The sequence below is a fragment of the Apodemus sylvaticus genome, chromosome 2 (assembly GCF_947179515.1).
Source record: "Apodemus sylvaticus chromosome 2, mApoSyl1.1, whole genome shotgun sequence".
Lineage (NCBI taxonomy): Eukaryota > Metazoa > Chordata > Mammalia > Rodentia > Muridae > Apodemus > Apodemus sylvaticus.
This window is the reverse complement of record NC_067473.1, coordinates 22,217,011-22,230,324: the sequence shown is the minus strand read 5'-3', so window position 1 is coordinate 22,230,324 and position 13,314 is coordinate 22,217,011. Positions and strand designations below refer to the sequence as shown.

The 13,314-nt window shown below is 39.8% G+C and overlaps 1 protein-coding gene across 1 annotated transcript in view; it reads right to left on the bottom strand.

Moving 5' to 3' along the window:
• Cfap69 (cilia and flagella associated protein 69) overlaps window positions 1–13,314 on the bottom strand; it is a 77,098-nt gene continuing 63,784 nt past the window's right edge. Inside the window, exons 18-23 of the mRNA XM_052172412.1 lie at window positions 11,494–11,631; window positions 10,713–10,789; window positions 5,472–5,669; window positions 1,270–1,356; window positions 727–831; window positions 1–208 (exon numbers count right to left, since the gene is read on the bottom strand). Coding sequence (XP_052028372.1) covers window positions 41–208; window positions 727–831; window positions 1,270–1,356; window positions 5,472–5,669; window positions 10,713–10,789; window positions 11,494–11,631 — 773 coding nt within the window. The 3' untranslated portion in view covers window positions 1–40. The remainder of the gene's footprint in view (window positions 209–726; window positions 832–1,269; window positions 1,357–5,471; window positions 5,670–10,712; window positions 10,790–11,493; window positions 11,632–13,314) is intronic.

The window sequence follows — 13,314 nt, the reverse complement described above, 5'->3', positions numbered from 1 at the left end:
ATGCTGCAGGTAGAATTTATTTCAGGAGCTGTGGAACATGTCAGGTAGGGATGCTCTTTTTAGGGTCGTTCAGGGGCTTCACTTTCACCCGCTGCAAGGCCCCTCCTCGAATAGGCAGCTTTTTCAGAGCAATGTCCGTGTCAGCCAGAGGTCCTCCCAGTAGTCGGGTGGGAGTGCTTTCCACTGTCACCACCCGTCCTGAAGGTACCTGGAAAAGAAAAAGACAAGTATCTACAGGTCTTCTTAGGAAACCCTTTGATAACAGAAAAACCTATATATTCTATAGTTTGCTGTGTAAGACACCACACAAAAGAGAGAGAGTGACATGAGAGAGAGATAAGGCCTCTGGGGCCAGGAAAGTGGGCTTGGACTCTTCTGTTGTTCATTGGTTTTGTGGCCGGGGACAAAGTGTGTCCACTGCGAGCACTTGCACGTGGCCCTGTTCTACTTCCAGGCAAAGGGGAACTGCACTCATCCTGCAAGGGAGATGCACCCAATGGCCTGCCCAGAGCTGGTGGCCTGTGGCTGTGGGTCTGCTCTAACCCAGCACTGGAGGTGGGGATAAGGGAGGGGAAAACGCATTTTGGAGATAAATATGCCTCAACGATGAGAAATTTGAACAACACAAAGCAAAATAGAAGAGACAAAAGTTCCCATAGAAATAACATTTTGGTCACCCACATACTTTGTATCTATTAAGAAAGATGGAGAAAAAAATGGTCTTACCGTTGTGTTAAGGCCTTTAATAACTGTTTGATGGAATATTGCATTTCGTGGTCGTTCAGTGTATTTGGAGGATTCTATAGCCTTTTCTTGAAGCCTCTTTGCTTTCTGAAAATTTTTAAATTAGAAAGAAAATAATATTAGTTGCCAGTAAAGCATGGTTGTTGGTCTGTGCAGAGAAGGTAGATATATTTGTTCTCCCATTCCTCACTCTGCCACTTATAGAAATGAAATCTTTTGATAGGATGGTTCTGAATGGAGGTCATGGCAAGGCTCTCTCTGCCTTACTCCCAGCCTTCATCTTCAAATGCTCCAGGAACATGACCCTGGCGTTCATTCTTAAGTAAAATGAAATGCAAAGCAGTATTTTTTTTCATTTGTAAAATGTGCTTTCAGCTGACAGTCTAAGAGGCAGACAAGGCTCTAACAGTAATAATATCTTACAGAACCTTAGCAGAAAGGTAGAAATAAATATTCATTCAAAAAATCTCTCTCTTTACAATTAGTTGGTTGTTGTGTATATTGATAGTGCTTTGAAAATCTTACCTTTAATGTTTTAATATTTGATGTTCTAGCCAAGAAGTTTTCCCATGACTTGTTAGCCTGCTCTCTCTGTTTATGTGTAGCTTGTATCTGAAAGAAATATGAAAAATAAGAGTTTCAGTTCCCATGAACCACACCAAAGGGCACAGAAGTCCCTATTTTAAAGGAAGTGCCTTACTTTCTCTAAAGGATAACTTGAGGCTGGCTGAAACAGAGATTAGAATGTATAACATAATTTAAAATGAACAAATCAAGTGTTGTCAGGCTGCTAGAAGCATTTAATCTGAGCAACTCAGGAAGCCTAAGTAGGCAGAACTATTTAACTTCTAGGCTAGCCTGCTCTACAAAGTGAGTTCCAGGATAACTGGTGCTACATAGAAACCTTGTTTCAAAAAAATTAAAATTTAAAAAGTTAGTCATCTTTAGTTAAAGTTTGAACTATTTTCCATAGAATGTAAGACAAACTACTCAAAACAGTTTAATTCCAATCATTCTCACCAATACGGAATGCTTCATATAGTTCCTATTTGTGAAGACTTTATAGTCTGGAGAAAACTAAATTTAGGATTTAAAGACAAAAATCACAGGTGAAAATAGAAAGACTCTTCTGGCCACTGATCATAAGATACACACCATTTATAATCATAGGATACACACCATTGTGTGTGTGTGCGTGTGTATGTGTGTGTGTATCATATAAATACAAATATATAATATTATTATAAATATAATATTCTTAGGGACACTTAAAAATATGCAATTAAACAACTCCAAAAGTGGGGACAGAGGTTTGACAATAAATATATAATTAAATGGCAAAGGTTCTGGGGTTCACAAGAACTAATGGCCATGAGGCAGCATAAGCTCCACGATTCCCTCCTGGTTCTGAGCAGATCAACTGGCATACAGCAGTAGCCATGTCATAAATTAGCTAGGTGTGGCATTCACAGGTGAATGGACACAAATCCTAAGCTGTGGAGTCAAACATTTCATCGTCTATGTGGAAAGATTGGGCAACAGACAACACTGGAGATCACCACAAGGAATTGCAGAGCTTAACTGTAGTTACAGAGAACCAGGACAAAGTGGTGACATCTCTGTCTATAGATAACACTGTTTAGATTCCTCTTAACCAGTAAAACATGGACAAACGAATTATGCCAAAGTTTCTCACCTGTGCAAAGTTCTAGGGAACAGGCTATTTTCCTCTAGGGAACTGGCTGACTTCCTCTGTTAAGCTAAAGTCAGGCCAGCTTTCCTGGGCATGTAGAAAATCAGTGCTCTTAAGTATTTTGGCAGGGAGACAAGGATGAAGCCTATGGACGGATACCCCTAAGGCTGGCAAAACAGTAAAGGTCTGTGACAGAATGAGGTGTGAGAGAAAGACAGCTGCCTCTCCCTAGGAAGTTGTGTACTCCTTACAGGTAAGCTGCCAGGCATATTTAAAGTATATATTTAGGCAGGTTACAGCTTCTGGAATCCTGTTGGACATTTCAAAGAAAGGAGTGCAGCATGTCTCTCTTTACCTTGTAAAATATAAGAGTACCAAAATCAAATTACACAACCAGCAAGTTGCTTGTTGTACAAGCGTGAAGACCTGAGCTCACATCCCAGAACCTTCATAAAGAAGCCTGAAGTTTTTGTCATACAGATCTTTCACTTGTTTGGTTAGAGTCACACCAAGATACTTTATATTGTTTGTGGCTATTGTGAAAGGTGTCATTTCCCTAATTTCTTTCTCAGCCTGCTTATCCTTTGAGTATTGGACGGCTACTGATGTGCTTGAGTTGATTTTATAACCAGCCACTTTGCTGAAGTTGTTTATCAGTTGTAGAAGTTCTCTGGTGGAGTTTTTTGGGTCACTTAAGTATACTATCATATCATCTGCAAAAGTGATCATTTGACTTCTTCCTTTTCAATCTGAATCCCTTTGACCTCCTTATGTTGTCTAATTGCTCTAGCTAGGACTTCAAGTACTGTATTGAAAAGAGATGGAGAGAGGCGGCAGACTTGAAATCGAAGACCTCAGAAAATGGAAAAATCTTCCATGCTCGAGGATTGGCAGGATGAATATAGTTAAAATGGCCATCTTGCCAAAAGCAATCTACAGATTCAACGCAATCTTCATCAAAATCCCAACTCAGTTCTTCATAGAGTTAGAAAGAGCAATTCTCAAATTCATCTGGAATAACAAAAAACCTAGGATAGCTAAAATTATTCTCAACAGTAAAAGAACTTCTGGGGGAATCAGTATCCCAGACCTCAAACAATACTACAGAGCAATAGTGTTAAAAACTGCATGGTATTGGTACAGTGACAGGCAGGTAGATCAATGGAATAGAATTGAAGATCCAGAAATGAATCCACACACCTATGGTCACTTGATCTTCGACAAAGGAGCTGAAAGCATCCAGTGGAAAAAAGATAGCCTTTTCAACAAATGGTGCTAATTCAAATGGAGGTCAGCATGCAGAAGAATGCAAACAGATCCATTCTTATCTCCTTGCACTAAGCTCAACTCCAAGTGGATCAAGGACCTCCACATAAAACCAGACACACTGAAACTAATAGTAAAGAAACTGGGGAAGACCTGAACAGAACACAAATAGCTTATGCTCTAAGATCAAGAATTGACAAATGGGACCTCATATAATTACAAAGTTTCTGTAAGGCAAAGGACACTATGAAAAGGACAAAAGGGCAACCAACAAATTGGGAAAAGATCTTCACCAACCCTATATCCGACAGAGGGCTAATAGCCAATATATAAAAAGAATTGAAGTTAAACTCCAGAGAACCAAATAACCCTATTAAAAATGGGGTACAGAGCTAAACAAAGAATTTTCACCTGAAGAACTGTGAATGGCTGAGAAGCACCTTAAGAAATGTTCATCATCCTTAGTCATCAGGGAAGTGCAAATAAAAATAAAACAAAACACTAAAATTTCACCTCACACCAGTCAGAATGGCTAAGATTAAAAACTCAGGAGATAGCAGGTGTTAGTGAGGATGTAGAGAAAGAGGAACACTCCTCCACTGCTGGTGGGAATGCAAGTTGGTACAACCACTCTAGAAATCAGTCTGGCCGTTCCTCATAATACAGGGCATGACACTTCTGGAGGATCCTGCTATACCACTCCTGGGCATATACCCAGAGGATTCCCTGGCATGCAGTAAAGACACATGCTCCATTAGGTTCATAGCAGCATTATGTATAATAGCCAGAAGATGGAAAGGAACCAGATGTCCCTCCATGGAGGAATGGATACAGAAAATGTGGTATATTTACACAATGGAATACTACTCAGCAATTAAAAACAATGAATTTATGAAATTCTTAGGTAAATGGTTGGAACTGGAAAATATCATCCTAAGTGAGGTAACCCAATCACAAAAGAACATACATGGAATGCAGTCATTGATAAGTGGATATTAGCCCAGAAACTCTAAATACCGAAGACACAACTCACATATCAAATGATTTCCAAGAAGGAAGGAGAGGTCCCTGGTCCTGGAAAGGCTTGATGCAGCAATGCAGGGGAGTACCAGGACAGAGAAGTGGGAGGGAATGGGCGGAGGGAAGAGGGCTTATGGGACTTACGGTGAGGGGGAAACTGGGAAGGGGAAAATCATTTAGAATGTAAACAAAGAATATAGAAAATAATAATAATAATAATAATAATAATAATAATAATAATAATAAGCAGCAGCAGAAGCAGAAGCAGCAGCAGCAGCCTGGCCTGGCAGCCCCGTGGCCCAGTAGCGGGATGAGAGAGACCGGAGGATCTCTGAAACTTTCTAGCCAGCAAGCTGAGCTGAATCATGATGTCTGAGCTTACAGAAAAACTGTGGCGAGTGATTAAGAAAGACAGCAGCATGTGCCTCTGGGTTCTCCATTCTTGCACATGCCTCCATGCACATAAATGTGTGTGAATCTGCATATACCACATGGATACACAGAAAAAAAAAACACAGAAATTGAATTATAATGCCCAAAGCAACACTGATAATAACAATTGAATTTTAAACCCCGAGCTCCATAGTTTCTTTTAAATTGCACTGAGGTATTAAAAATAACATAGGAAAAAAACCAATTCAATGTTGATATAGTTATAAATAGGACAAATCTCTTTTATGGGTAACTTTAGTCTATACACTGACGTGAACGACTTGTGCTCCAAAGGCTCGCCGGTGCCCTCGCTTACCTTTGCATATACTCTTTGTTCATTCTGCACGTCCTGGAGGGCTTGGTTTTCGATCATCTCACTTTGCAAGGAAGCAACCATCTTTCCAATATTTTCTGTTGCTGATATAATAGAGCGCAAAGATTTTTCATCTGCCATGACTAGTCTCAACTTTTCCAGCTTTATTTCTTCAGATACTTCATTCCATATTTCTCCAATCTGCAATGGCAAAGTTTAAGTTGAGAGAGTTCGACTAAACAGAGGTAAGTGAAACCTTTTTACATAACTCTCTACAAGGTAGTCATCCTGCCAATGCTAAGCATTTTCCAACTTCTTGGGAGTAAGTTAGACAGTCTGATAATGGTTGTGGGTACCAGCTACATCTGAGATTCTGGTTAATAGTCTTTTCCCTTTCATAGATGTAGACACTACTATTCCAGTTTGGCTTCCGGGAGTACTCATGCTATTCCTACCTACAGCCCCCTAATGAGGGCCAGGCCGTGCTGAACAAAGAGAGCGCCATTCTGGGAGTCTGGGACATGTGACCCCTGGAAAAGCTACCCTGGTCTTCACCAGGTCAAGGTTTTTTTTATAATTATTATTTTATTTATTTACATTCCAGTCATGCTTGAATCTCAAGGTTTTAATTCCACAGTTTCATTATGCCAAAACCTCCACCTCACATTATGAGAGGAAGGCAGAAGAACACAGGGAAAACTAGAGAAAGTTATATCATTTAAAACGGGAATTCAACTTGATTTTTTTTATTTGAAAAAAAAAACTTATTCATTCACAGTATCCAAATATTAACAGAAAAAAATGTTTACTTCAGAGGATTTTCATGAGATGTCAAATACATTCTTTTTTTCTTGTTGTTGTTGTTTTGGATTTGGTTTTTTTGAGACAGGGTTTCTCGGTGTACCTCTGGCTATCCTGGAGCTCACTTTGTAAACCAGGCTGGCCTTGACCTCAGAAATTCACCTGCCTCTGCCTCACAGAGTGCTGGGATTCCAGGCGTGTGCCACCATCGCCTGGCTTCAAAGACATTCTTTACTAAGTTCACTTAGCAGAACACCAAGCTAATTAATGACTTTTAAGTGAAGTTTGACTGATGACATAAAGAAGTGATGAAGACAACTTTGGTAACTATTAACCCTACAATACACAACAGCCTGCTTCACTGCAGCACTGCTGCTTCCCAAACTGTAAAGATTCCATTTCTAAAACCCTGTTGTGCTTCAGAATGACTCTGTAATATTCACCTTCTCCTATAAGCTAGCAATTGGCTGACTGAGACGTTCTTAATGCATATTCTGATTTAATTTTGGTATTTGGTATCTGTCAAGGAAATTGTCCATTTCCTCCAGATTCTCCAGTTGTGTTGAGTACAGGCTCTTGTAGTAGGATCTGATGATTTTTTGGATTTCCTCAGTTTCCGTTGTTATATCTCCCTTTTCATTTCTAAGTTTGTTACTTTGGATACTTTCTCTGTGCCCTTTGGTCAGTCTGGCTAAGGGTTTATCTATCTTGTTGATTTTCTCAAAGAACCAGCTCCTGGTTTTGTTGATTTTTTGTATGGTTCTCTTTGTTTCTACTTGATTGATTTCGGCCCTGAGTTTGATGATTTCCTGCCTTCTACTCCTCCTGGGCGAAATAGCTTCTTTTTGTTCTAGGGCTTTCAGGTGTGTCATTAAGCTGGTAATGTATGCTCTCTCCATTTTCTTTTTGGAGGCACTCAGGGCTATGAGTTTTCCTCTTAGCACTGCTTTCATTGTGTCCCATAGATTTGGGTATGTTGTGTTTTCATTTTCATTGTGTTCTAAAAAGTCTTTAATTTCTTTCTTTATTTCTTCCTTGACCAAGGTATCATTGAGCAGAGTATTGTTCAGTTTCCACGTGTATGTGGGTTTTCTGTTGTTTCTGTTGCTATTGAAGACCACTTTTACACCAACTAGACCATCTAAACAGTCCCATAATGCCTAAAGAAATAGAAGGAGTCATAGAAAGTCTTCCAACCAAAAAAAGCACAGGACCAGATGGCTTCAGTGCAGAATTCTACCAGACCTTCAAAGAAGAGTTAACACCAATACTCTTCAAACTATTCCACAAAATAGAAACAGAAGGAACACTATCCAATTCCTTCTACGAAGCCACAATTACGCTGATACCAAAGCCACAAAAAGATCCAACAAAGAAAGAGAACTTCAGAACAATTTCCCTTATGAACATCGATGCAAAAATACTCAATAAAATTCTTGCCAACCGAATCCAAGAACACATCCAAATGATCATCCACCATGATCAAGTAGGCTTTATCCCGGGAATGCAGGGTTGGTTCAATATACGGAAATCCATCAATACAATCCACTACATAAACAAACTCAAAGAAAAAAACCACATGGTCATTTCATTGGATGCTGAAAAAGCATTTGACAAAATTCAGCATCCCTTCATGCTTAAAGTCTTGGAGAGAACAGGAATTCAAGGCCCATACCTAAACATAGTAAAAGCAATATACAGCAAACCGGTAGCCAGCATCAAACTAAATGGAGAGAAACTTGAAGCAATCCCACTGAAATCAGGGACCAGACAAGGCTGCCCCCTTTCTCCTTATCTTTTCAATATTGTACTTGAGGTACTAGCTCGGGCAATTCGACAACATAAGGAGGTCAAAGGGATACAAATTGGAAAGGAAGAAGTCAAACTATCATTATTTGCAGAGGACATGATCGTCTACCTAAGTGACCCAAAGAACTCCACTAGAGAGCTCCTACAGCTGATAAACAACTTCAGCAAAGTGGCAGGTTATAAAATCAACTCAAGCAAATCAGTGGCCTTCCTATACTCAAAGGATAAGCAGGCTGAGAAAGAAATTAGGGAAATGACCCCCTTCACAATAGCCACAAACAGTATAAAGTATCTTGGGGTGACTCTTACCAAACATGTGAAAGATCTGTATGACAAGAACTTCAAGACTCTGAAGAAGGAAATGGAAGAAGACCTCAAAAAATGGGAAAACCTCCCATGCTCATGGATCGGTAGAATCAATATAGTTAAAATGGCCATTTTGCCTAAAGCACTATACAGATTCAATGCAATACCCATCAAAATCCCAACTCAATTCTTCACAGGGTTAGAAAGAGCAATTATCAAATTCATCTGGAGCAACAAAAAACCCAGGATAGCTAAAACTATTCTCAGCAACAAAAGAAAATCTGGGGGAATCAGTATCCCTGACCTCAAGCAATACTACAGAGCAATAGTGTTAAAAACTGCATGGTATTGGTACAGTGACAGGCAGGAGGATCAATGGAACAGGATTGAAGATCCAGAAATGAACCCACACACCTATGGCCACTTGATCCTCGACAAAGAGGCTGAAAACATCCAATGGAAAAAAGATAGCCTTTTCAACAAATGGTGCTGGTTCAACTGGAGGTCAGCATGCAGAAGAATGCGAATTGATCCATCCTTGTCTCCTTGTACTAAGCTCAAATCCAAATGGATCAAGGACCTCCACATAAAGCCAGACACTCTGAAGCTAATAGAAAAGAAACTGGGGAAGACCCTTGAGGACATCGGTACAGGGAGAAAGTTTCTGAAAAGAACACAATAGCGTATGCTCTAAGAGCAAGAATTGACAAATGGGACCTCATAAAATTACAAAGTTTCTGTAAGGCAAAAAACACCATCAAGAGGACAAATCGGCAACCAACAAATTGGGAAAAGATCTTCACCAATCCTACATCAGATAGAGGGCTAATATCCAATATATATAAAGAACTCAAGAAGTTAGACTCCAGAAAACCAAACAACCCTATTAAAAAATGGGGTACAGAGTTAAACAAAGAATTCTCACCTGAAAAACTTCGGATGGCGGAGAAGCATCTTAAAAAATGCTCAACTTCATTAGTCATTAGGGAAATGCAAATCAAAACAACCCTAAGATTTCATCTTACACCAGTCAGAATGGCTAAGATTAAAAATTCAGGAAACAGCAGGTGTTGGAGAGGGTGTGGAGAAAGAGGAACACTCCTCCACTGCTGGTGGGGTTGCAAATTGGTACAACCACTCTGGAAATCAGTCTGGCGGTTCCTCCGAAAACTGGGCACCTCACTTCCAGAAGATCCTGCTATACCACTCCTGGGCATATACCCAGAAGACTCCCCACCATGTAATAAGGATACATGTTCTACTATGTTCATAGCAGCCCTATTTATAATTGCCAGATGCTGGAAAGAACCCAGGTATCCCTCAACAGAAGAGTGGATGCAAAAAATGTGGTATATATACACAATGGAGTACTATTCAGCCATTAGAAACAATGAATTCATGAAATTCTTAGGCAAATGGATGGAGCTAGAGAATATCATACTAAGTGAGGTAACCCAGACTCAAAAGGTGAATCATGGTATGCACTCACTAATAAGTGGATATTAACCTAGAAAACTGGAATACCCAAAACATAATCCACATATCAAATGAGGTACAAGAAGAAAGGAGGAGTGGCCCCTGGTTCTGGAAAGACTCAGTGAAATAGTATTCAGCAAAACCAGAACGGGGAAGTGGGAAGGGGTGGGTGGGAGGACAGGGGAAGAGAAGGGGGCTTACAGGACTTTCGGGGAGTGGGGGGGCTAGAAAAGGGGAAATCATTTGAAATGTAAATAAATTATATCGAATAAAAAATGCATATTCTGAATTTATCTAGTCCACTCCCAGTTCCTCTTCTCCAGTTCCTCTACTGCCCCTCCCCCCACCCCCTCTCAATTTCATGTGTTCTCCTTTAGAACAAGTAACCACCCCTAGAGCTCACTTAGTACTGTCAGTATTTGTAGAACTGCAGGGCCATCTACCCAAGCATGGATTACCTATCAGGGGAGCAAGCCTACAGAAAACAGACTCGCCTTTTCCTAGTGGCTACCAACTGCCACTAGCGCCTCAGCTAGGATGGGAATTCCTGGCCACCTCCCTGGTCCATGATGGGGCTTTGGTTTTCGCATGTGCAGGTTTTGTGCTTGCAGTCAGAGCCAATGTCAGTTTATATGTAGAACAACGCTGCATGTGACTTGTGGCTCTATCACAGTTGCATAAAATATTTTCTCATGAAAGAAACCCAAGGAGTGATATGTCCACTTAATCACAATATGAAACTAGGAAGAGAATCCTAGAGTATGCAAACAATTGTTCCAGTTATGGGCACATCTTTTATCTCCCAATTTATTTTTAAAATAATAGATTTTGATTTATTAAAATGGTACTTACTTTAAAATCAAGGTATCTATGTATTATACAGAGGGTGACAAAATCTTCAGCAGATAAGCCTGGTAAATTTTCAAAATCTGTCAAAGTTTATACAGAGAGAATTAGTTTAACAGGGAAAATCACTTCAAGAATCACCATAAAAACAAATTTGAACACAGACTCCTACAAGAAAACCTTCTCCAGGTTGTCCTTACGGAGTCATTAGTAGATAACTCATTTGCTTTGCACTGTGGGCAAGAGATTTTACTATCAGAAACTTAGAAGCACATGGAAATGTTTCTTTTAATAGGAAGCAAAGAGTTGATAAATTGAGATAATTTGGCCTCTGTGGGAAAGGATATGCCTAATTTTGCAGAGATTTGGTGTGGCAGGATGATGGGACACCCAGAGGACTTCAACCCACTCAGAGGAGAAGGGGACAGGGGATGAAGGGATCTCAGTGAGGATCAGGGGGCAGCACTTGGGATGTGAATAAACAAGCAAAAAATCGAGATAACTCAGAATGCTAACACATTTATGCCTAAGCGTCTTAATTAGCTCCACGCCATCCCGCTAGACACTGAAACTGCCTGAAAAACTAAAAAGAACTTCTCTTGGGGCTCCACATTCCAAAATTTTATCCTTACATTGGTGTTATGGCCTGGGCACTGAGGTCATGAGGAAACATGCATTTGCCATATGAAGGGTCTCTATCCATGTGTATAAAGGGGACTCTACAGCAAAAGCCAGTGCAGCAACACGCCTCACATACAGACGCTTGTGAATATCAGGGCTCTCTTACCTAGCTTATCCAACACAGCATAAATTTTTGCTCTGATATTTTCAGCAACATCCATAACTGCAATGGATGGGCAGTTAGCAGGAAGGGGCATGACCTTTTGTTCTTCTTGAAAACTTGTAAATAGAGGTCTCTTTGTATCTAATCATTGGGTATTATGAAACAGAAGGGAGATATAAAGACCACAGTGAATATTTGAGATTTTATTCTCTATATAAAATGGATCAAAATACAAATATATGTTTAAAAATGAAAACAAAAATATAGTGTGTTGCTATTTTTTCTTTTCTAGAGTTGGGAACTCATCTCAGGACTGGTAAGCAAGGATTCTGTCATTGTTCATGCTACAGTGCCAGCCGGCTCAGTGCCAGCCAGCCCATGGCTAATACTCTGAAAGCATAAGCAGTAAATGCTTCCCAGTCTGTGGCAAAACTATGGCTGTCATTTTCTTATTTATGTAAGATTTTTAAAAGTACAGCTACGTAGGGTGTAATGGGACATACCTTTAATCCCAGCACTCGGGAGGCAGAAATAAGAGAATCTCTGGGAGTTTGAGGCCAGCCTGGTCTACATAGTGTTCCACGAGAACAGGGACTACATAGGGGACCCTATCTCAAAGGAAAAACACAGATCTATAGTTTTCTTTTAAAGACTTATTTTATTTATGAATGTGTGTCTCTCTGTGTGTATGCATCATGTCTGGGGGTGCCAGCAGAGGCCAGAAGAAGGTACTGGCTTCCAGAAACTGGAGGTATAGGCAGTTGTGATCTATCTTATCTGGGTGCTGAGATTCAAACTCAGGTCTTCTGAATGAGTAGCAAGTGTTCTTAACTGCGGAGCCTTCTATGTAGAAACCTTGTCAAGTATAAAGTTCTAGAGATGGGATAATGTCAGATCAATAGTGGTGTGATAATTTTGATTGGTTTCTATAAATTTTACCATAAAGAGAAAATCTACTTCATGATGTTTTAATTTAAAACTTAGATAGCAAAAATGAGATTAGAGACAGAAATAATCCAAAGTGGTAGTATTTTTATTCAACATAGATATTACTAACACTTTTGCTAAAAACAATTTGAATGTGAATGAAGATGTAACACAGTACCACAAGCTCTACAATTCAATTACCCATTCTGATACCACCAACCTCTTTAGAACATGGCAGCGAAGACTGGTGAACATTTGACTTATTTTTACTAAAAAGAAACCTCTTTTGTATAAAAAGAAAATTATAGAACCACCGGTGCACATAGTACTATAAGGTTTGTTGTGAAATATTACTTATCTATCAAATTTTAATGCTAAGTGAAGCATAATAAGTGAACCTAGTTATAAAAGCAAGAAGTCCAAATAAACTGATTTAGGAAGTATCATTAATTTCTGAGCTAAAGAATATAGGTAGGTGTCATGTTTTAAAATAGTCTATTAAACCTGAACCCACTACTAACTTATTCCATTTTCTTCTAATTATTCACGACTTATTTTATTAGAGAAGGGGGGCAGTGGGCCAGAGGACAACCTGTATCATCGTTCCACAGGTGCTGTCTGTTTACTTTTTTTGCTTGTTTGCTTCCTTTGTTTGTTTGAGACAGGGCTTGTAATTGGCCCTGGGATGCTTGGTTCTACCCTGGGGTTGGGTGTGGAGGGGGCGGGGAGGCAAGGCCAGGCACAGTCCCCGCTCTAGGGAGGAGACTCATCTCTAGGATTCAGTCAAATCAGTAGAACCAAGTTTGTTTTGTTTTGTTTTGGTTTATTGTGTTCTGTTTTGCTGATCTGGGGTAGAATTACAGTCATGCTAGCACTTCACTGATTGAACTATTCCCC